Below are 24,878 nucleotides of genomic sequence, written 5' to 3'. Positions count from 1 at the left end.
ACACGGAGCGAAGAGAAAGAAGAGATAGGATGGTAGTTTTTTACCGCCGTGAAACGAATAGAAGCGCAGGAAGAAACACAAAAAAGAAGACGCTGTATAAAAAAATAAAAGCACGGAAAAGCGGGAACTTAACAGCAGACTTTTGAGCGGGAGACGAAGGCTATTCCTCGACTAAAACGGCCATTTTTTCCAATATGGTATTTATTAACGCGTTTATGTACAGAAATGAGCTATACACAGATACTAATTACAAAGACGACACCAAGTGGACATGCTGCAGCAAATGAAAAGAGAACTAAACACAGCTAAAATATCTGAAAGGATGGTAAAGAAAGACAACACTTCAAGAACGGAGACTGGAAAGTCGTTGTCATCGTAGGTGTCGTTCAGGTGGAGCATCGTCTGGCCAAAATGGGTTCTGGAAGAAACGACAGGCTCAACACTTTTGTCCAACATGCGCGTTTTTCGCAGGCTGTGCAGTACGAATAGAAAAATCATGTCGTAGGAGGGTTCGTGGTCATGTTGAGTGGCCATATAAGGTATCACACGCTGTGGGAATTGAAAACGAAGTCCATTTCCAGTGTCCATTTGTTGGAGGACTTGAATAAAACTGCATCTTTGAAGGCGATAAAAGAGTATTCGTTAGTTTCCGGTGCATCGCGCAGACGTTAATTTACAGAAAGCACAAAAATATTTTTCCTCTGGTGTCAGTTGTAATGCATTTTACATACCTCTCGCAAAACTTCCTTCTTGGCCTTGTGTAACCTCCGCTCGTTAACTTAGAAAGGCATTTGGCCGTAGAAGGACGTCCAACGCCGACTGTCGGAACACATTCAGTTTTTAAAATGAATGCGCATTGCTATAATTAAACACATGCGTGCAATGTCTAGATAAGACACTGTCCAAGTTGTACGTCGCTTGACGATGTCGATCTCTGAATCTTTGCTGAAGTGCAAATCGTTGGGTCATTCGCTGACAAGCCGGCGTGCTACGTTCGGCGTCAGTATCATTTTCAAGCTACATGTAAGACATTAGACGGATATGTAGTACCCTCGAACCGAACCGAGAATAGGTCGCAGCTCATCGGAAACATGAGGATTCGTTTGCCAGTGAACGGACTCAGCGGCCAGCAAATGCAAATCTCCACTCGAATAACGGCATAAGCAGCGGCGGCCGCGTTTCGATGGAGGCGAAACGCAAGAGGCGCCCGTGTGCTGTGCGATGTCAGTGCACGTTAAAGATCCCCAGGTGGTCGAAATTATTCCGGAGACCTCCACTACAGCACCTCTTTCTCTCTTTCTTCTTTCACTCCCACCTTCCTCCCTTCCCTTACGGCGCGGTTCAGGTGTCCGCCGAGATATGTGAGACAGATACTGCGCCATTTCCGTTCCTCAAAAACCAATTTACCAATTTACCATTTGCCATTACGGTATCAAGGTAAAAAGTGCGTTCCGGTACAGTGGTCGCCTCTGGCAAAAGTCGCGCTTGCGCAGTCGTGTCCTCAGAACTCCGGTAATGGCAATCGTCACATGGTAGAAGGCAGCTAAACGTCTTTCCCAGGTCGCCAGGACGCGGGTTCGATCCCGGCTGCGGCGGCTGAATTTCGATGAAGGCGAAATTCTTGAGGCCCGTGTACTGTGCGACGTCAGTGCCCGGTAAAGAACCCCATGGCGGTCGAAATTTCCGGGGCCCTTCACTACGGCGTCCCTCATAGCCTGAGTCGCTTTGGGACGCGAAACCCCAATAAATCAACCAAACCAACCAGGTCGCCAGGTACTGCATTAATCATCGTGCAGAATTTTCAGGTATGCTGTTTGTGAGAAACTTCGAAAGAGTACCATTTTACATGACTAAGCGATATTGCGAAGTTATCTTGCTGTTGCTCAGGAAGGCTTCACACGGGAGATTTATACTCGCAGACTCGATGCGTTGAGTAACTGGCAAAGTAACGTTTATACTCATTAATAAATTTGCCTGTCTGCCTGATGCCAAAAGCAGCCCGTACCGATTGACGCATTAGTTCTGTATGTCGTAGACAGCTGCACCATCACGAGTGACCGAATGCCCAACGCATTGGTGGAAGGCTGCGGAGGAGCGAACGCGTGGCGAAACGGCTAGCTTCTTCCACGTTATCATGAAAGTGCGGCGTTTTGCTTGCGAGGCCCTCTAGAGTTCTGCGATAGCTTCACAATCTCTCTTGAAGCGAGCGGTGTGTTTTTTTGAACGCGATACGTAAAGGAGCTCGTGCCGCAGAAGATCCAGCGTCGACGTCGTCGGTGTCGTTGACCGTGAGTGAAAAATCCACGAAAAAATCCCCAGAGGAACAACCTATGAGGCAGGCGGGCCAGCTAGGTCATATGACTTTGTGGCGTCATCACAACCTGCCCACAGGACTGTGAGTAAAACTGCGCACCATGGCAGGTGGCAGTATGTTGCTGGGAAGAGCGTCCTGGATCGCACAAGTCTCACCGGTGGTAGCACCTGCCATCGAGTGGCGCATCGCTTAACCACTACACCGCTGCACCAGTATTGGTATGAGGACTCCCATAGATACATGAATGTTAAGTAGAGAATGACCAATTCCACATGCATACTGGCATCAACGCATTTGCTATCGTGTCATACCCCCAAGGCGAAGCTTAAGTGTGCCACTATTTGTTTTTATTTTCATTTTTAGTCACGACGCTCAGTCCTGTATCTAGTCCTTGCCAGGAAAAAGTTATATATATCAACGTTTAACGTACACATGGAGCAAGGTGAGAATATTGTTTTGGTGAAAGGGAAGAAATGAACATGCGGAGGACAGGTAAAGCACTCAGATGACAGCTGGGGTCTATCTAAGTCTGAGGGAGTGCCAGTATACGGGAAACGTAAATGAGGACAGATGAAAGTAGATATGAAGGGGCACAATTTAAAAAATTTCTAGGATGCCATGGTCCACGGCTGGTGAAATACAGGAGTAATGGCAAGTCATCGGGAGAGTACTTGAACTGACAGTGGATTTAACTAGGCTGGTGATGACGACGATGGTAGTAAACAAATTCTTGCAGCTACAGAGGGACGCCGTAAGCCTTTCTGAAGTTGTTGTTGATAGTGACGATATCCTCAGGCTTAATAGCACATACCCACGGCGGGGTATTGGTCACGGTTCATTTTGTAATGGGAAGAAAATTCTTCGTTCTCATCGGCAAACGGAGTCAGCACCTCGGTCAGAGTAGAGCCTGTCGCTCTTCTCTGATGTATGTAGAGTCTTTGCCAAAAGTAACCAGGCTGCCTGGTTTGCTTCTCATTTGTATAGTAGAGCCCTCACGGTTTCCTAAGTATCAAAAAGTTCTTTGAAGGTCAGGACAGGGGTTCTGCTTACCATACAGAGATTCAAAGCTTGAGGGCTGGAATAGTAGCTCTAATATACGACTGAGAATCAAACCGTGCAGCCTGGTTACTTTTGGCAAAGATTGTACTTCAGAGAAGTGTGCTACACCGACTGGTCGATTTCGATGCTCTGCACCTCTGCTAACGGCTCAGCTGACAAGCATGGCTTTTTCACTGGAAGTGAGGTGCCAAATTGAGGAACTTCTCGAAACAAGAACGGTGTCCTATACTGGGCAAGTGGTAGAGTGTTTTTTTTTTTGCTCCAGAGTGGGTCAAATCTATCTTTAAATGGAGCTCCGAAGGCGAACGGGGTAGCTTTATTATGGAGGCATATTTAGCTGCAATCAACTGGTTTTCAACTGCAATTACCCCATAGGTAGCACCCTTGAGTGCATCCCAAGTGCAGTGACTATCATACAGGTGTGTTTACCCCTAAGAGCAGAGCTTTAGTTACATTTTTTTAAAGCCCCTTTCTAAAGGCGACTGCTTGCGAATTTGCTCATGGGGCGTCGCACATGTATGGCCATAAACTGCAACTTGTGTGTGATTTTTTGTTATTTGCAGGCGCCTAACTCTTGCACAACTCTTGCTTTCTCTTGATGAGTTCGCGGCTTTTAAATAATTTTAACGTTAAGCACTTTCTGTAGAGAAATTTCTAGAAAATTTAATCTTTGTACGGAAATTACCGGATATGATCACTCTGCATGAAAAGTTAATTGAAGGTGTCTGTTAATTAAAGCCGCCGTTGTTTTCGTGGTAGGAAGAACAAACTTGGGAGCACATTTGGGACATTGCCGAAAGACACACAGAAAAAAATCTTCCGCCTGTGAAATGGCCTTCCGGTGCAATTTTGAAATTCTGATGAATTGAATGGAAATGCACTTACGAAAACAAAATGTGAACCCGATTTGGAATAAAACACATGTATTTTAATGGAAATGGAAGGGTATGCATGCAATAAAAATCATACAGACAACACCGTACAAATGCAGATAAAACATGTTTTATTAATGCTTGCGGTACTGTGTTATTTATGAATAGTGCCTTTTCCAAATCTAGCAGGGCCGCCGCGGTGGCTCAGTGGTTATGGCACTCGGCTGCTGACCCGAAAGACATGGGTTCTATCCCCAGCGCGGCGGCAGAATATACATGGAGGCAAAATTCTAGAGACCCGTGTACTGTGCGATGTCAGGGCACGTTAAAGAACCCCAGGCGGCCGAAATTTCCGGAGCTCTTCACTACGGCGTCCCTCATTGCCTGAGTCGCTTTGGGACGTTAAACCCCAGAAAACCAAACTAAACTTAACATGTGCGCAAGTACAATTGCGCCAGTTGCATGCAAGTGAATGACTGCAATCACGTTGGACCGCACTGCATAAGAGTTGCTGCGGCATAGTTGTCAGCGGACTTCGAAATAAAAGAAAGGATCACTGCTCACGCGTTTTTCGGCTGCGTTCGCTCTTCATCATGCCCCGAAATTCTGGACAAACGAATTTTTTCAACGAGAAGTTGCTTATGAACGCAAAAAGTGGAGGTCTCCGGAATAATTTCGACCATCTGGGGATCTTGAACGTGCACTGACATCGCACAGTACACGGACTCCGTTGAAACGCGGCTGCCGCGGCCGGGTTCGAACCTGGAAACTCGGGCCCAGTAGGCGAGAGCTTTAACCAGTGAGCCACCGCGGCGGGTCCAGCTTCTTGCAAGGAGCCGGATTTAACGCGTGGATCTCAGATAACAAACAGCTCATTCTTGTCAAGTCGTAATGCGCGGCACTTAAAAGCGAAATTTTGCGGAATGCAGCAGGCCCCGCTGCGCAATGCTATGCCATTTGGAAACCTGCGTGATGAGGCCGCTTTTTTACAATACTTGAAATTACACCGCTAAGAGGTTACCTGGGGCAAATCAAGTCGTTGAAAGTCGGCATTTAAGACCCAGCAAAAAAAAAAGAGAAAAACTTGGTCGACGCATAACATACACTTAAGCATACCCTTAACATACCTTTACTACTCCCGATCCAGTTATGCCTTTGCCCCCAAACTGCCACCAGGACTAAAGAGGAGCGCCTCTTTATGCGGATGTGCCTTCAACTATACAGGGTGTTTCACCTAAGACTTTCTGCAATTTTTAAAAATAAGCTATTTGAATTAGATGCGCGCTTTTTCTGGCATAGCATTGTCAGTGGTATAGTGCATCATAATGCAGATAAGACGTGCTAACTAGCAGGCTTGTTAACCAATATTTAATAGTTAACTTTTAAACTATTACCGTTGGGCTCCTTAATTATTGAGAGGCATGTAGCCCACCGTAAGTGATGTCCATATCCGTTTTTAGAATTTCGAGAACGCGATTATCCTCGGCGCTGTGGCCAAACAAATTTTGGCTATTTCGACGAGTTAGGTTCACTGGAGAGGTTGCTTTGCCTGCAAGCTTCTCAAACCGCATGTATTTTGGCGCGATGTAGGCGAAATTTGTTGGGCCACAGCGCCGAGGATAATCGCGTTCTCGAAATTCTAAAAACGGATATGGACATTACTTACGGTGGGCTGCATGCCTGTCAATAATTAAGGAGCCCAACGGTAATAGTTTAAAAGTTAACTATTAAATATTGGTTAACAAGCCTGCTAGTTAGCACGTCTTAGCTGCATCATGATGCACTACAACAATGACAATGTTATGCCAGAAAAAGCGCGCATCTAATTCAAATACCTTATTTTTAAAAATTGCAGAAAGTCTTAGGTGAAACACCCTGTATATGGTTCAGAATACGTGTCTGTGAAGTTGGCGCTCCCGATGAAGTACCAATACAGAGAAATATGATCAGGTGGAGATATATATGGCCACTGTCGCGTAGGGTGCTATCATCTTGTGCCGTTACTGTTCCCTAGAGGAGAGCGAGAAGTTATAATCTTTTTTTTTCATCCATGCCTTATAGGGTTAATGCAGTCCCACATGGCGACGCGGTATGTCACTACAGAAATTTTCCGCGTCCATGAGCTACCCAAAGGGAGTTCGATCTATGCGGACAGGTGAAGGAGGGCTCTCACGATTGCAGCCTTCGAGGTTACGCGATACAAGAGAGTTTGGGAGATGGGGAAATATAGGTGATATCTTGGACTCGATAAAGAGCCATTGTTTGTGTCACTTCTTGCGGAGCAAAAATGGCGCCTCGGACTTTTTTTGGTCGTCATCCGCTTCTTGAAACAGGCGGGGCTCTGGCAGAAAAAAGTGCTGGGGCTCTTTTAAAAATTAACAGCGCCTTTCACAAGCAGTGCACATGGTTCTGCGCCCTCCATTCTCGCCATATTCCCAGCTGTAACTGGACCGATACCACTGTCAGCGAACAGGTACCGTTCATTGCAGTGCGGAAGCTTATTGCGCGGCCAAGAATTCACAGGCTCCGCTGATATTCTCAACGCATTTGTTAACCTGGCGCAGTGCGATCATTTCTAAACGAGCGCCTGCACGCTTTATCGATGGAGACTGCAAGCGTTATTTTTGTTTTGCGCGGCCCTCAAGAGCTATCTCCGAGGGACACCTGCATGGGCGCTTATAAGAGTATCTTGTCCCGAAGGTGACGTCTCTTGGTGGAGCTACAGAGACCCTCCCCTTCCACTACGTCCAGATTTGCTCGACCTGCTGGTTCACATCACACCGGTGTACGCCTCGTTACCCACACGTACGTGGACGCCTTCTGAACGATGAAAGTGGAAGTGGCCAGCAAGCGGCGGAGCATCCTGGGCGAGGGACCCCACTGGGACGAGAGGAGCGGAACGCTTCTGTTCGACGATGCCCACGCGCACGAGGTGGTGCGCTACGACCCGCACACCAGGACCGAGACCGAGGTCATCCGCCTTGGTGAGGCATCATCTTTTTTTACATGCACAAACTGAGAGCGGATACAGGGCTCTTTGATGGAAAATCCCTGGAGAAGCTTCTCGTGGGACCCAAGAGGCGCCCGTGTGCTGTGCGATGTCAGTGCACGTTAAAGATCCCCAGGTGGTCGAAATTATTCCGGAGCCCTCCACTACGGCACCTCTTTCTCTCTTTCTTCTTTCACTCCCACCTTCCTCCCTTCCCTCACGGCGCGGTTCAGGTGTCCGCCGAGATATGTGAGACAGATACTGCGCCATTTCCTTTCCTCAAAAACCAATTTACCAATTTATCAATTTACCCATGTGTCGAAATTCAATCCCGGGAGGCTAGCTTACCGCGGCCTTGCGCCCCACCCCGGCCGCTAGTGCAGTGTGCCGCGCGCGCGATTAATCCGAGGCAGGATACGTGCGCGCGGCTCTGTACATAAGGTTTTTATTTCATTTTTTGTAAGTGATTGTGCACAGTGGCCGCTCGCGCGCTTATTTTCGGACAAAGCTTGCACATTTTGCGCGCGAGCGGCGCGAACTTGGTTGCTTTCGTATTTTGTAAATAGTGTAAAAAGCTCTCCCCTGTCCTTTATTGCTATCGCTCCCCTCTATACTTCTCCTCACTATCCTCTCCCTTTCCCTTTCATATCCGCCGGCTGCAGCTCTGGTGCTTAAGATATTAGATAGCTATTGCCGCGGCCGGCAACACTCTTTTCATTGACATTTTTTTCTTTTTTCCTTTCTCGTTTATTCTTTTTTTTTAATAAACCACTACCACCACCAAGCTAGCTTACTGGCACGCTGCTTGCAGCGTTTAGGGTATATGCTCCAGACTGTCCAATGCATGGTTATAATGTGGAAAAAAAAAGCACAAAGGCCACCAGTTCCTAAATCTTCGGTTAGTTGGTGACCGCAGGCCATGCCCTGGATTTCCATTCTGTGTTTTGCAACCCATTGGATTGAAGAACTCTGAACGAGTATTGCTGTCATAACGCAGCGATGCAGAATACTCTACTGGTAACTGGGGAACAAAACAAAGCAGTGGAAACTGCACCTTTTTTAGCCTTACTGTTTCAAATGTGCGTAAGTACGCGAAATTAGGGCATCACTCTAGCTTGATGTGCGACTAAACTAGCTTGGATCCCGAGACACGTTGAAATCGAGGCTTTGTTTAGTGACAGACCTATCAGGGCGATCCTCCTCACCTCCCGTACCCCCAACATTGCATTCGCGGAGGAAGTTGCTATCGCACTTGCCGCCGCGGATCCAGCGTCCCGAGTCATTATCACCGACTCAAGCGGAGCTTGCCGCAATTTTGAACAGGGACAAATTCCAGATCGTGCCTTCCAAATTTTACATAGCGTGAGTACCGGGGTTTCCCAACCCGGCGCACCATCATCTGGGACCCAGCAAATGCGGGGATAGAGGGAAATAAGGTAGCGGACGCTACCGCCCGTGCTCTTAACCACCGGGCATCGCTTCTCTCGCTGCCTGATCCGGCTACTAATTTTAATCCGGCTATTACTTTTCGGGAGATCTCCCTCCTGTATCAAACCGCTCACGGCCGATACCCACCCCCCTTTAAAGGCCTCAAGAAGGCGGAGGAGCGTTGGCTTTTTAGCCTCTACATCAACGTGGTACTGTACCCGGCAGTGCTTAAACATTTCAATTCGCAGAGGAGGAGATCGGCAACCTGATTCCGTACACCGAAGACAACCGCAAGCTGATGGTCTGCATGGGCAACGGCGTCTACCGTCTGGACATGGACACCAAGGAGAAGACGCTGCTGACCGAGATGCTGGACAAGGACTCCCCGGTGGCCACACGCATCAACGACGGCAAGTGCGACGCCGCTGGACGCCTCTGGGCCGGTGAGTTCCTGTGCAGTTAAATCGTAGAGAAGGGAGTGGTGGGCGTGCCGTTCCTTGCCACGCTTATAGCGTGGAAGCCATGGCACAAATATCCGCGCCGATCGTAGGGGATCAAATCTTTCTCAACCACCTGATCCGATACACAGGATCGTTTACTAAAAGAAATGAATGAATGATTGATGAATGAAAAATGAATGAACGAATGAATGATTTATTAATGAATGAATGAATGAAAAATGAATCAACGAATGAATGATTAATGAATGAATGATTTATTTATGAATAAATGAATGAATGAATGAATGAATGAATGAATGAATGAATGAATGAATGAATGAATGAATGAATGAATGAATGAATGAATGAATGAATGAATGAGAAATTTTTATTGCTGAACAGAGGCCCTGGCGAGCTCGGTGGGCAGAGACACTAGTCCAGGGTCCCTGCGGCTGCTGCCGCGATGCGGGCCCAGTTGATTAGTGTACGTTGATCTTCCAGGTGTTATCGCGAGACATTGCTGTTCCGCGCTGTGTCTTCTTGGTCTCTTTCTCGTCCCTTGTCTTTTTGCGTGGTCCCTAGATGCATTCTAATACTAGTCACCAACCAGCTCTCCTTTCTGTTATATTACCAGCTTTGTGTGTACGGTCTCTTGACCTGGTAAATGACCATTGTTAGCTTGTTTTTTAGCTTATTTTCTTAGTTTTTTCCGCTTCCATGTCATTTCGCGCTGTTCGTGTTCTGTTTGCACTTTGGTATTATTGCTCAATTTGTGATCTGTTTCTGTACCCACTCCTGCTTTGGCCTCACGGCCTGCAGTATGTCACAAATAAATAAAAATATCTAACACTGAAAGGAGCTAGCACAAAATTTCCGGTCGAGTCAGTTGCTGCAGAGCAGCTATCACGTGCTCCAAAAACTACCGAGAAATTTATCCCCGTCTGTTGAAGCCTCGAGTGGCATTCTGTCCACTGACACCGTTCGTATGTATACAATGACATGTATCTATATGCGGAAAGTATGTAGTCGGTTCTGCCTCCTGGACCGTGACAGCCATTGATGAAAGAAGAAATTTCATCAACGCATTTCATCAATGTGATTGACTCACCTCGCTACGTTGCCGGTCTGCATACTCCTCCATTACAGATTTGCACTTGAGGCCGATTCTGTGCAAGCAGTATTCATTAATAAACAGAAACATCTTGCGAACACAAAGCACAGCAAAGGCTGCAAGGGGCATTACATTCTTCATACATTTTTTCGACACGGTTTAGCAAACGTTTTTTTGATAGCGACAAAGCCTAGACTGTACTCACTGCCACAGCCGTCAAGCCCCAGCGTTCTTTCGCTGCGAAATGAATCTCGCTTAACGGGCCGTTTCGAACACTCTGTGTTCCAGGTACGATGCCACTTAAAGTCGACATCGAGGGAATGACACAAGGAAAGAATAACCTGTGGTCCTTCTCCAAGGGACTGCTGAAACACAAGCTCGACAAGGTCTCCCTGTCCAACGGCATCACGTGGACAGCGAACAACCGGACCATGTTCTACAACGACTCTGTGCCCGGAAAGACGTACGCCTTCGACTTCGACCTTGCCTCAGGGGAGATAAGTGAGTTTTTCGGGCGATAGCTACATAATCCTCCGACAGAGTTTAATCGCCATATAAACTCTTCTTAGACTGCAGTTAATGTGCTGGCGTATAGATTTCTCCAACGCGTATTGAAAATCGGCTAGTAAGCTATTTTTTTGTAATTCTTAAAGCTTTACGGGTATCTTTCATGAGTTCTTTAGAGAAAATGGATAGCAAATGCATTGGACCCCTACTTAGGTGCGGATGTTGTTCACACATTGTTCTCCTTGTATCAAATTGGTTAGTGAGATTTTTGTATTTTTGCGCAAAACGCTTGTTTTAGGGAGCAGATTAAAGATTTTAACTCCCGCCGCGGTGGCTCAGTGGTTACGGCGCTCGGCTACTGGCCCGAAAGACGCGGGTTCGATCCCGGCCGCCGCGGCCGAATTTCGATGGAGGCGAAATCCTAGAGGCCCGTGCACTGTGCGATGTCAGTGCACGCTAAAGAACCCCAGGTGGTCGAAATTTCCGGAGCCCTTCACTACAGCGTCCCTCATAGCCTGAGTTGCTTCGGGACGTTAAACCCCAGTAAACCAATAAACCAAACTAAAGATTTTAACTGTGCACAGTGTAAAAGAAATTTCACTCTCCTTCAGATGTGTGTATTGTTCAATAAGTTTATTGCGGAAGAAAGCTGGTTCAATAATCCCGTCTTAGTGACCGTCGCCGCTTTTTGCACCATTCTTGCACCCAAGCTGTGCTAGTGTAAAGTTCATAGATAGGTTTTTCTTATACGCGACTTCTAAGTGTTTAGTCCACACGTGCGGAGTAACTGCCGAATACACAACTCCATGCTTTAAATGGCTTTTGTGCGTTACTTTGGGCCCTATCTCTACGACGCACACAAAGCGATCTCGGTGCACAGTTGTCATGTCTTCAATACTCACCTCCTTTGGTGATCGCAGTTTATAGGACGCAAATATGACTTTAGCTACAAGCGCGTTCTCGACCCAACGGCTAAAACCGAAGCTACCAACTTCGGTAGCCCTCATGCCCCATGGAGTCTTTTGTTTCTGACAGTGCTTAACGGTCATGAGTGGTAGTGTCTCTGCACAGTTCAGTCGCATTCTCGGGAATAACATTCTCGAATAACCCATGTAGATCTATAATATGAAACTATTCCCGACTCCAACGTTCCTCTTCAACAACCCGTATAGAACTGCGGGAATAAGGAGTCCATGCGGTAACGAACATTCATTGATATCCGTATTCTTTGCCCATGATTTCTGTGTGGTTTACATATCCTTTCTAAATTATTTCCACATGGCGCTTCCTTACAATGTCTATGACATAATGTGGAGACGGTGGTGGTCACAACGCCAAGGACAACTTAAGAGCAAACGGGCATAGATTTCATTTTACTGAGTTGACTTTCATACGAAAAAAAAAACTGAGCAACGCGGTGTTGGTGACAGCAACACAAGTGCTCGGCAGTTGTTGGGAACTATGGCGGGAGTCGCATGTCTGCAAGTCCCGACGTAGCTCACTTTAAAGCTGACGCAGAACTTTGGAGACAAGGCGCGGTTCTTATCTGGGACAACAGTCCACATAAGCTTCAAACAGTTTCGTAGCAGCTACATGGTGTCAGCCGCACGGAATACATACAGGATTACGAAATTACGATATGGAACGTTTCACCAAGGCTACTTGTTCCTGCTAGGCTGTCGTTTGTATCTTGGACAGCTGTGGTCAACATTTAGCACCTTACCACATCTGAATCCTGCCGAAATATTGTGTGGACGAGTGGTGTTTGTGCGCGGCATAAACATTCGCGTTTTCTTCGGCTGTCCATATCTTTCGCAAGTAGGTGTCGTTTATGAGCCTTGATGCAACCTGCAGGCAACCAGCGTGTTCTGGCAGACTTCAGTGTCACTCCCGGATATCAGCAACTTGGCATTCCCGACGGCATGACCATTGATGTCAACGACAAGATATGGCTCACCTGCTTCTCAACCGGCTCGGTGGTGCAGATCGACCCCGAAACAGGTAAGGACCCACACACCAGTTATTAGCAAATGTTTTGCTGGTTTCAAGAGCCTGCCTTACAGTTTCCTAAGGTACATTTATAGCACAGTTTATGAGTCTGCCAGACTGTTACTTCGCAGGAGAAATCGCCTGAGGTAAATACAGCCGCTACGTGAACAGCAAGAAGCCTTGAAGTTCACTTGAACTACCGCGAACTACTTTCAACGCATTTCTGTAATCTGCCAACTTCTGTTATGGCCCCTTGAGAGCCATTTTAGGTGCTAATACTCAAACAGGAAACAGGGCTACGATCGGCTGGTTTCGTTAGCGCCGCTAAAGGTTAACAGGCCACCCAAACTGGTAGCCGCCATACAATATGCACAATAGAAAAAAAGAAGGAGAAAGAAGAGAACTGCATGACGACATGTCACTGAATGGAGTACCAGAAGCGTTTCGCCACGACAAACTCTACGCGTGGAGTCCGGCAGAGTAGCAAATGACGAGAGAGAAGGGGCTGTTACTTGCACGTTGACGCTCAGAAACTGGTGCATAGTTTAGGAATGGTGGCAAGTCAACACTGGAAGTAAGGTGTGCAGTTGAAATAAACAAAGTAAGGAAGTAAGCCGCCGAAGGAATCTACGGAAGTATTTTACGGACATAATACAGTGCGTACTAATGGGGAAGCAGCATTCTGTCCGGACAGCGTGATTATAATCGGCACCACGATGGACGCTACAGACAGCATTTCTGCAACGGGTTTAAGATCGCTCAGAGTAGTTTAAACTGCAAAAATGAATTTATTTTTAAACAATTTCTCTGCTTGCTCAAACAGTCAGGTGTTGATTTAATGCCTGTTTTCGTGAAAGCATTTTGGCAGTAGCACAATGACACCAAGGGTGGTAAGCCCAACTTCCTTTCCTCTTTGAAGACGGTGTGGAACAGCAAAAGCGTCACTGTTCCCAGACCGGATGTGACTCGCGTCGTGATCTACCTTTCACATTAATGCTCACAAACATTGAAACCGAAACTCTGCGAATAAAAAATAACTTTGTAATAAAAAATTTAAAGCCAACTCAGGTATGCATTCTCCCAACTTGCTGTTTGTAAGGATCTGCGCATAGTTTAACAATAAGAACAAGACCTAAAACCTTGGCGTCTGTGCCCAATTGAAATAATATGCAACCCTACTCTCCCCGCTCGCGCCCTGGCTCAGATATTGCCGAGATGTTAGGCAGGCCACACCTTGTGCGATTGCATTGAGCTTTGTGCAAGTGGAAATGCAAAAGTACTTGCTACGCAAGAAGTAGCAGCATAGAATTTAAAACACGGGGAAAATCTCATGCTCGAACTCAGTGGGGCTATTTTCAAAGCGGAAAATGAGCTGGTGCTGCACGATCTCACCATTAGTTTGCTTAGGCAGTGGATTAAACGCAGCCTTAGGAAGCGGTCGACGCGCTTTAAATCATCAATGCGGATCAGAGAAAAAAATCAATCGAAAACAATCCTACGGTGCCTAGTTGTGGCGATCATGAGGGAATATCCAAAATTATCATTACGGGGATGTTTCAAGTCCTGTACAGTTGCTTGAATGAAACATAATTCCACTGTTTTCTTTTCCTGCTTTTCTCTCCCCCTATCCCACTGCAGCTAAAATTCTGACCAAGATCAACTTCCCGGCTAAATGTACTACGTCCTGCTGCTTCGGAGGCAAGAACTACGACACGCTGTACGTCACTTCCGCCAGCTTCCTTCCCGACGCTTCGGGGCCAGACGACGGGCTGCTGTACCAAGTAACCGAGCTTGGCGTCAAAGGAAAAGCTCCTTTCGAATTCGCTGGCTAACACACGTAGCGACTGTGACGGAATCTATATTGTTTTGCGAGGCGCACTTTCAAGCCTTTTTCTTTTTTTGTGTGAATGAACGCACAGATCTATCCTTATGTTCGACTGTTTATTGTTTGACTGTTTATTGTTTGACTGTTTATTGTTCGACTGTTTATTGCCCCACTCTGCTGCTGTATACACTGTAAGGGGGCGGAGGATTTTTCAAGCCGCAAATGTACGGCTTTTCCCTCCGCCTCCTTCCACTTCTTTGTGGAGAATAAAACTTGTATGTATGTATATGTATATGTATGCCACGCCATTGAGAAACACGGTGCCACCGGAAGCTGCTGCACACAAAAGAAAAAGCCGAAGACGCGGAATTGGCGACTGGTGGACTCTGCTACGTGCATAGCGACAGTATATAGTAAGCACTGACACTGCTTTTGCTTTTGGGTGCTCTTATGGAGATCCAGGACCATGGATTTTCCTGAGGCCCCACTACTGTGATAAAGAAATGGCCTTTATCCTCAACGTCTAATGTCTAGTTTGTTTGTAAGCGACACAGATGACACCAACACACTGAACACCAGTCTTAGAGCAGAAATCAACATATCTAACCAGTATTTCTGCAAAGAATCATCTCTCCGCATTACTGCAGCGTAGGGGACACAAACGGAAACATTGTTGGCCTTCAGAGACCCTATTTTCTTCCGACAACCCACAAATCGACTGCTGATGAAAACGACGAATCATTCAGTGAAAAAAGAAGGAGACTCTTTGCCTCGGCTTCGCGCCGAGTGCTCAGTCGGTGTGTTCAGGCCCTGAGCAGTGAGCAGTTAAAAAACATAGTTGTCTTCCTGAGACAACCTTGTCTTAATTTCCTGAAAGGAAGTCGGAAACTGCGGTTCGATTGAGCCGCATGTTATTAAGTTGTTAGGATTGCCCCGGCATTCCGAGATCTCAAAGATCACACATTCGGCCCTTGATAAAGGCGAATTTCCACAACCCTAAGGAAGGACGTGCGCACGGATTGAGTATAGACAGGACTTGTGGATCTGTGGGCAGTGGACCGGCAAAGCGAGGGTCGGCAGCCATGCGCAAGATGTTGGCTGATGCTAAAAATTAAGAGGCAGGTGTAGTGCAAAAAAAAAAAAAACGAAACCCGGTAAAGTAAACCGCCCAGAACCTACAAAGAAAATGAGAAGAAAGGTTATATCGTAAAAAAGCAATATCACCTCAGACCACGCGAAAAATGACTTCGTTGTTACTGAGGTCGAGGCTCGACATCCTCCCTCGGAGTTTTTCGTAATTGGTCCTGATGATTCAGAGCTCTTCTGCGGCCGCGATTTCCATATCTGCCTGGTCTAGAGACTGCCGTGGAACAGCATTGGTACATCTCTCTACGGTGGGACCGGCTCATTACGGAAACGGGTAGTTACTAGATGGCTCCATCCCTTTATTCCCCAGAAAGGACGCCCTTCGTTCCGTCCATCGTCGGTCGCTGTGCCCTGGTGTCCTTCTCCAGGTAGGTCATCTCCACCTCACGAAGGGCGAGAAAATCCCGCAGGCGCTTTCTGAACGCGGTATCGTTATTTGGGGTCGTCGGCTGGTCAAACGGTGGATCGCAAGCTGAGTCATAACAGTGTACAGAGTTTGCATAAAGTATGCCCAGGCATGCGGCGTATTCTTAGTCATGACTCTCATTCATTCTACAACGTAGCAAGACTCAGCACTTTACTGGTAACTAAGGTAAGGTGCATAAAGTTTCTACAAAGTATGCTTAATGACTCGTACTTAAAGTCATGACCCATAATCATTGTGCAACGTATTATGACCCCGCCCATTACTTCTGCTGTGTAGTATGAATCAACACTTTACAAGTAACGTAATGTAGGGTGCATAGGGTTGTACAAAGATTAAGCACAGTCATGCGTCGTAGTCATAGTCATGACTCACGACTTAGTCATTTTGCAACGTAGCATGGCTCAGCACTGAGCTGAGAGGTCAGCCTTTTTTACAAATATCTTCCCTTCACGACGGTTTTCGGGGGCGCGAAGAACAGTGACAAAAGAGCATGGACACAATAGGGCAACTTGCTGCTGTTTCTGTGACCTTTACCGTGTGTTAAAGGGATACTGAGGCGGTTTTCGAATCAGCTAACCTTCTAGGGTTTTGAAGTACTGTCATTGCTGATCACGTCTGTGAAATTATTTTTTCGATTTTGGCTAAAACAGTGGCGCAATCACCAGTTAAAAACGCGATGTTTAAATTTCCCGCGCCCCGCGGGAGCGCAGGAGAGAGGAACAGCGGAGAGGGAAACCTCGTCCATGTCGGCCAGCATGACGTCATGTTGAGGAGCCGGGGATGCTTCGGCGCACCCGAGCGCGCTTTCAGCGTGCGTTGTTTCTCGTGCTGCATGCGTTGTTCCTCGTACTGCGTGCGTTGTGACGTACAAAGCGTGTCAGCCGACCTTGAGAATCAGATTCAACAGGTACTACTCTACGTTCGTGTCCACGAACAACTACGGCCGCGACTGCGTCGTCTTCCACTGTTTTCCGCACGATCACAAGCTCGCAGCGCAACCGCTCGCTGCTGTGACGAAGAATTTATGCCGACTAAAGCAAGCTTACTCTGCTCGAAACACTTTCGTAAGAGCGGCTACAGGCAGAGCTTGTCCTAGTGTGATCTCTGGAGATTTCTGCCGAAAAGGCGCGGCTGAACCATGACACAGTTCCATCGATTTCCTCGCGCATGAGAGGCGTGTCACCATTCCGAAGAAGCGCCTCTTTTAAAAATAGAAACATGCTCACTTATCCCCTGAAGAAACCTTATAGAGGCTTAAGCATGTGTCGCTCTCCTGAGCTTAGGTGCGGCCAGACCACCTGAGACGTGCTCAGCAAGGCTCGGTTAGTGATTTTATACTCGGTTCGACGTGTCCAAGCAAGCAAGCAAGCAGAGCAAAGCACAATAAAGCAAAGCAAGCAAGCATCGAAGCTCTTCATATGGGGCATCTCGTTTATTCCTAGCTAAGCAATTAAAATGAAAGCGTTCGACGTTGATTTGGGATGCAAATTTATGAGAGAAATGAATGCCAACCGAGTTTTTGCAAAAAAACACCGCAGCCTTACTCGGTTTCTTCATCAAGTTGTGGCAGCGGGCGAGTTGGAGCTAGCTTGGCTTTTAAACACACATATAGTTGGCAACTACTTCACTGAACCTAAACTGCAAATCTAGGAAGGGCGAACGTTTCCGAGGCAGCGATTAATATTTTCTGGCATCTGCTGAACGCGCCAGGAGTGAAGCAGCAGCCTTGTGCGCGTATTTGGCTTGGTTTCTAGCGCACCATGATTGCGTCGCTAATTTTGACACCAACTTTGTGCTCCTTCATCGTTTGCTTAAAATTCTTTCTTGCCCCAACCTGCAACGCCGGGTACTGAGAATAGGATTTCTTGTACACAGTGCTTTGGGCCTTTTCTTTAGGATGACGCTCTTCCGGGCGAGCCAGGAGGCGTCCGGTGGTGGTAATTGACTTGAGTATTGTTCACACCCCTTCCTTTCCGAGAATACGAGCCGAGGTTGTGCTGGTACCTTTTACGCATGGTCTGCATCGCGTCTTTGACGCTGGCGTATGCTTGTGCTAGGCATAGAATTTTTTGCTTGTGTCTTTTTTGGTTTCAGGCGATACGTGGAATGAGCAAACTGTAGTATCCTTTTCTTCGGTGGTCAGTAAAAAAAAAACAGTCGCCGTATTCGCTTTTACAACGACACGGAAAGCTTCGATCTGCACTCAACGCAGCGCCGGATCCGCGTCGGCAGCTTCTCCAGTCCTCAAAGTGACGTCACGATCTCTCTTGACCAATGACGGGCGGCGGCGCGCCGCGCGGCGTGCCCCGCGGCACAGGCCGCATATTTCGGCTAAAAAAGGCAATTCGCGCTTGTTTTTGCCGTATTTGGATGCGATATTTCAGTATACAGCATGAAAAACTATAGCACGCCGCTGCCAGCCCGATTTTCAGAAAAAGTGATTCAGTCTCCCTTTAAGCTATTTTCTGTAGGCTACAATATCGACAACATGAACTGGTAGGCGAGTTGGTCTGACATATCTAGTGAAGCAGCGCAACGGCACAAGGCCAAAGGAAGAAAATGTTGAACACAGCTCTGAACTGACAACAAATGTTTATTCGGGGTGCTATCAGCATATCTATATTTTAGCACCTTAGAGAAAAAAAAAAACAAAAGAAACAGAGAGGAGCGGAAACTTTCAAACCTAGTCACTATGCGCATAAAGCTGTATCGCGTGTACATCGATCATATGATATCAGATAGTTGTGCTCTTTCCACGAAATGGCTACGGAAGGAGTGCTGATACAATTCGCACCCAGCTTCATGATTTCAGATGCCTCGATAATCTCTCCTGTAAGTTTATCCTTGTGTTTGGTAACTACTTGGCTGTTTTTGAACACAGGAAAACATGAACACTCACGACAGTGAATACCTATGTGGCGGGCCGCGTTCTAATGTTGTTTCCATGCTCCCTAAGTCTTCCATTTAGACAACGAGCCGTTTGGCCGATGTATGAATCACCACACATACACGGGACTGAATACACAACGTTATCTTGGCATGGCACATACTTCATCTTGAGCAGGGCAGAATGGTGGGCCTGTTGGTAAGGCATGTCAAGGGAGAAAAGGGAGAAAACCAGCCAAAAAAAGACGGAAACACAAGAAGAGAACGACACAGGACAACGGCTGGTGTCCTGTTGTCCAGCCGTTGTCCTGTGTCGTTCTCTTCTTGTGTTTCCGTCTTTTTTTTGGCTGGTTTTCTCCCTTGATATACTTCATCTTGAGGTTTTTCTTGCATTCATGACCAGATTCCGATCTTTTATCCGGGGCATTTACCCTAGCACACAAGCCACTCAGTCTCATAGGCGCCGAAAAAACAACATCAGCTCCAGCCTTTTTACCTATTCTCTTCAAATTGCGGGACACAACATGGATATAGGGTATAAATGCCGGATTTCCTTGTTTAGAATTAGGGACAGTATTGCCCGCCTTCAGCTTTCAAAATGCCATGAAAAAATCCTGTCCACACAAGATAGATTATTGTTTCTCCAATCAGGTTGATAGACTAACGATACAAAATACCCCCTTCGTATTCTGACGTCAGTAGCAGAAGGGATTTTGAAAAAGCTGAAGGGGGGCAACACTGTCCCTAATTCCAAACAAGGAAATCTGGCAGTTATACCCTATGTCTATGTTCTGTCCCACAATTTGAAGAGAGTAGGTAAAAAGGCTGGAGTTGGTGTTGTTTTTTGACTTGAGAGTCTGTAAATGTGCGACCGCTGTTGGAGTGTGTGTCACTCATTTTTATGGCCAGTGCGATGGCGATCGCTTCAGCTGCGGGTAGGTCTGGGTACAGTGCTCCCAATATTCTAGAGCACTGTAGTCTGGGGCTCGTACAGAGGTTGCCAGGAAGGGAGTGTTGGTGCCGAAGACGTTGCGGAAATCAACTGTACCTTAATTTTAGTGAGCGGTTGCTCTATACATATATTACTGCTAACAGGAGCAGACATCTACTGATAGCAATAGCTAGTTCCAAAATACAGTCCGCTGCGGCTTCGATTTGAAGAAGGTTGGGCCTAGCAACGCCTAGCGAGCGAAGTGCTGCCAGGACAACTGCGGTTGGTACTTCACTTCAAGAAGGGCGTCACTAGCATGGCGGCGATGTATCACTGCTTCTCAGTTACAGGTAAGCTTAACAATTTCATTTTTTAATGTATCATACTATCGATAGATGAAAACAATGAGCGCACATTCCTGTTGTTGTGTACAAGAGTGGAGGCACCAAGAGACAGAGCAACCCCAGCAGACAGACTTAGACCGAGCTGTCGCAACGGGTTTCCTGGAAGGCGCCTCCGTAAAGAGGAGAAGTGGTGGCAGGTCAACAAGAAGTGATCAATCGTTTCGGGTTTAGCGCAGAGCGCGCACAGTGATATTGATGATGATGTCCTCAGATTAATGAAACGTACCAAAGGCGGGGGATTGGCCAGGGTGCATAGCGGGCACAGTGATGACGATGTCCTCAGGCTTAATGGCACATACCCACGGCGGGGGATTGGCCAGGGTGCATAGCTGATGTACCCAGTAGTTTTCTTCTTCTTCTCATGACTTTGTGCAGACGATTTCTGCACCAGAAAATACCGGCCTTCACTAAATATCTGAATAATTGTCGTCTTCACGAAAACTCGTCCCCACCCTGCTAGCACTGTAAACTACCGACTGTTGCGGAAATATACGCGCCCCGTAAAATGATTCTTTCAGCTAAACGGGCGCATTGTTCGAGCTCAAATTTCGCACAGAAATGGCATTTGGTCGGCAGAATTGTTTAATACCACGTTTGCTTGGGGTACTTACCTGATTCGAACAGAATAAGTCGGATATTCACATCGTCTGCGGCGACGACGAAGGAAATTATGCCGCTCTGTCAGCGATCGCACTGGTGGCGCCATCTCGTTTGTTCGCCGCGAAGTTTAAGCAAATGTGGGGGATGTTTGCGGGAAGTTTGAAGGCTCTCTTTCAAATGTTTTTTAATTGGTCACAAAAAACGCAGTTTGGCAAAAACCGCGCGAAATTCGCAACGTTTCGAATGCCTTTAGCAATAAATCTTTTCGAGCTTCGAGTGTCGTCTGCTTTCGTCTGTTCGCTACCGACTGCAGCTTCTGAGTCTGTGCTTTCAGTCTTGCCTTCTTTCGTAAAGTACGGAAGCTTACTACCGACAAATGAGACCGTACACTGACGAAGAGAAGGCCATGGCCGTGTCATGGATGTGCGCATCCAATTCCATGCGCTTCGTGCGCAATAAGTTTCGTGCGGAGTTCCAAGGTCGACCGCCGCATCGAGAATCTCTGAAAAGGTGGGTCGACAAGTTTCTGTCAACTGGAACTGTCGGAAGAACGAAAAGATGCGATGTTGGAAGCTCCAGGAGTTTTATTGCTGATGCAATTGAGGGCGCTTTCGACTCAAACCCACGGCTTTCCTGCCGACGCGCAGGTTTGCTATTCGGCACCACAACGTCAACAGTGAGCCGACACCTTAGGAAGAAAGGGCTGCATCCTTTCAAAGTTCGCGTGCTCCAAGAGCTTACCGCCCAAGACCTGGCGCAACGATTGGAGTTCTGTCGCGCAGAACAGAGAAGAATTGCTGCAGACCCTGGACATCTGCAGTTCATACTGTTCACTGATGAATCTATTTTCCATCTTGACGGCGCAGTGAACAGGCAAAATACGCGCCAGTGGTCCCGGGAAAACCCCAGGTTTTCAACAACACGTCCTGTTCACTCTCCAGGTGTGGCAGTTTGGTGCGGGATTTGTAGAGAAGGGGTCGTAGGACCATTTTTTTTCAGTGATACTGTCACTGCCGACTCTTACCTGTCGCTGCTGCAGAACGATGTTCTGCCTGAACTGAACGAAAGACACATGCAGCAAGAGGTGTGCATTTTCCAGCACGACGGTGCCCCAGCGCACTACGCCTCAAAGGTTCGGCGTTTTTTGGATGAAAATTTCACGCGCAAGTGGATGGACCGCGGGTCCGAAAACATGCCCTGGCCTCCGAGGTCACCTGATCTCACCCCGTGCGATTTTTTTGTTTGGGGCTTCATAAAACCGCTTGTATACAGCGCCGGCACACTGACGAGCATCGCTGCGCTCAAGGCCCGCATTGAGGACGCGTTTGACCAGATCACTGATGAAATGCGGGCAAACGTGTTCAGAAACTATGAAGAGCGCCTGGAGTGGTGCATCCAAGCCAACGGCGGCCACTTTGACGTCTGAGCTGCACAGGATCTCAAGAACAAGTCGCGAAACGGCCCTTATCAGGGCAACCAAAATCCTGCCTGGTGGGAGCTAACGCACCGCCGCTACTCCTTACCCGATCCTCTGCAAATAAAGGAGAACCAAATGGTATCTACACAGATAGCATAATGCAAAAATGCTTTCAGGAGGGTGTCAAAGCGCTCATAGCGTTTATTCTGTGGCAGTGTACGGCATCAAATCGCACCGGTAGCGAACAGACGAAAGCAGACGACACTCGAAGCTCGAAAAGATTTATTGCTAAAGGCATTCGAAACGTTGCGAATTTCGCGCAGTTTTTGCCAAACTGCGTTTTTTGTGACCAATTAAAGAACATTTGAAAGAGAGCCTTCAAACTTCCCGCAAACATCCCCCACATTTGCTTAAACTTCGCGGCGAACAAACGAGATGGCGCCACCAGTGCGATCGCTGACAGAGCGGCATAATTTCCTTCGTCGTCGCCGCAGACGATGTGAATATCCGACTTATTCTGTTCGAATCAGGTAAGTACCCCAAGCAAACGTGGTATTAAACAATTCTGCCGACCAAATTCCATTTCTGTGCGAAATTTGAGCTCGAACAATGCGCCCGTTTAGCTGAAAGAATCATTTTACGGGGCGCGTATATTTCCGCAACACGCGATATATCTGAAACAGCATCGCTTTCAACGTCATGCCCACGTCTGATGGCACGGATGCACTAGACAGAAGCAGAAGAAGAAGACCAACGTCCTCAGAGGTGCAGCATGTCTCGCCCCAGATGAGCTGCCTCTTGATTGTTTCCTCCGTGGCGGAGTTAGCAGCATACCGGTTGCTCTCGTCCCCGCGGATGACGGCTCCATCAAGCTGAATAACCCCGAGGCTGTTCAGGCTGCGCTTAAATCTACCACCCCCCATTACATGAAGATTACAGACGTCCGGCAGTTCGGCCGTGGAGGGATCGTATGCAGATCGCCAGACCAGGCATGCGTAGCCGACCTGCTGAAGTGTTCGTCGTTTGCCAATCACCCGGTGAGCGCGTTCATACCTCCTCATCTGGCGTGTTCGAAAGGGCTAGTCCGTGGCGTAGACCCACGTCTAAGTGCGTCCGAGACATTAGAACAGCTCACTTCGGCTGGTGTGATCGCCATTCACCGATGCAGTCGTGTGGTGGATGGAACAAAGGTACCGACGGAGACTGTTATTGCTACATTTGCGGGGCTGTCCTGTCCATCTGAAGTTAAGGTGTGGCCTTTGATTTTCCGTGTGGATCAATTTTCATCTCGGCCCCTTCAGTGCCGTAATTGCTGGAGGTTTGGCCATAGCGCCAAGGCCTGTAAATCGAGTTTTCGCTGCTGTGGGTGCGGAGAGAGCCACGACCCCGCTGGGTGTTCTGCTCAACAAGAGAAATGCTGTTTGTGTGGCGGAGGACACTCAGCAAGCCATTCCGAATGCCCAGCGCGGGCTGAGGAAGTGCAAGTATTAGAGTTGATTGACAAGCGCAGGTGCTCAAGACGTGAGGCAGTTGCAGTCATCAAAGATAGGACATCTGGCTATGCAAGTGTGGCAGCGCGGCATGCAACCGTTGTGGATTCCTCCTTGTCGCAAGCGATTGCGGCGGCGGTGGAGAAAGCAATGGCAAATGCCATGGATCGCATAGTTGAAAATCTGTCCGCGTGCATTTCGCAGGTCATGGCATCCCAAATGTCCACTTTATTGCAAGCTTCTATTGCCCCCCTTTGTGGCTCAATCACTTCTCCATTGGTTGCACCTCCCCAACCTTCTGTGCCCGTGACTACCAATCCACTGAGTCAGACTCAATCACAGCCTTCGTCTATCCCTACAACCAGTTATTCACATCACAGTGAGACAGAACTCTCATCTGAAGAGTGCGTTGATATGGAGACTGAGATGCGTGCTCAAAAGCGCAGTGCGTCTCCGATAGGTGGTGCTAGTCCGTCTTGCTCTCAGTCGAAGAATAAAAAGAATCACCCTAGATCTACACCCAAAGGCAGCATTTTGGATCAGGCGGTCTCCGCTGCGGCCCTTTCGGCGACATAGGGTCGTTGAAGGTGTTGCAGTGGAACTGCCGGTCTATTCTTTCTGCTTCAACAGATTTAGCTTGTTTAATCAGTAAATTAAGTCCAGATTTAATTGCTCTTCAGGAAACGTGGCTCTCAAAAGATTCTAGTTACAATTTACAAAATTATCGTTCTTTCAGGCTTGACCGGCCCTCAAGAGGTGGTGGGTTGCTATTGTTCGTATCCACAAAATTTTGCCACAGGGCAACTGTGTCATTTCAATATATGGACAGGCAGTGCGAAATTCAGGCTCTTGATCTCAATATTCCTGGATATCAGCCACTCACTCTGGCTAATGTATATTTTCCAACAGGTGTGCATGACGTTCGGCCTCTTGACTCGTTTTTGTCTAGTTGCAGGAAACAGGTTTTAATTGTTGGAGACTTCAACTCGCATCATGTTTCGTGGGGGTTTCGTACAGATCGCTGCGGTACGCTCTTATGGGAC

The 24,878-nt window shown here is 47.5% G+C and overlaps 1 protein-coding gene across 3 annotated transcripts in view; it reads left to right on the top strand.

Annotated features, from left to right (window-relative positions):
• Window positions 1-15,054, top strand: part of LOC149336743 (regucalcin-like) — a 31,489-nt gene extending 16,435 nt beyond the window's left edge. Inside the window, exons 2-6 of one of the 3 annotated variants that reach the window (XM_089553097.1) lie at window positions 7,068-7,229; window positions 8,911-9,105; window positions 10,502-10,714; window positions 12,575-12,721; window positions 14,348-15,054. In XM_089553097.1, the coding sequence (XP_089409223.1) occupies window positions 7,068-7,229; window positions 8,911-9,105; window positions 10,502-10,714; window positions 12,575-12,721; window positions 14,348-14,541 (911 nt within the window). In that variant the 3' untranslated portion in view covers window positions 14,542-15,054. Of the gene's footprint in view, window positions 1-6,945; window positions 7,230-8,910; window positions 9,106-10,501; window positions 10,715-12,574; window positions 12,722-14,347 lie in introns of all 3 variants that reach the window. The other 2 variants (XM_089553095.1, XM_089553096.1) reach the window with 2 other exon arrangements.
• The last annotated feature ends 9,824 nt before the right edge of the window (window positions 15,055-24,878 follow it).

Source organism: Amblyomma mixtum, chromosome 7 (assembly GCF_055824585.1).
Source record: "Amblyomma mixtum isolate Tamu chromosome 7, ASM5582458v1, whole genome shotgun sequence".
Classification (NCBI taxonomy): Eukaryota; Metazoa; Arthropoda; class Arachnida; order Ixodida; family Ixodidae; genus Amblyomma; species Amblyomma mixtum.
This window is presented reverse-complemented; position numbering and strand designations above follow the sequence as displayed.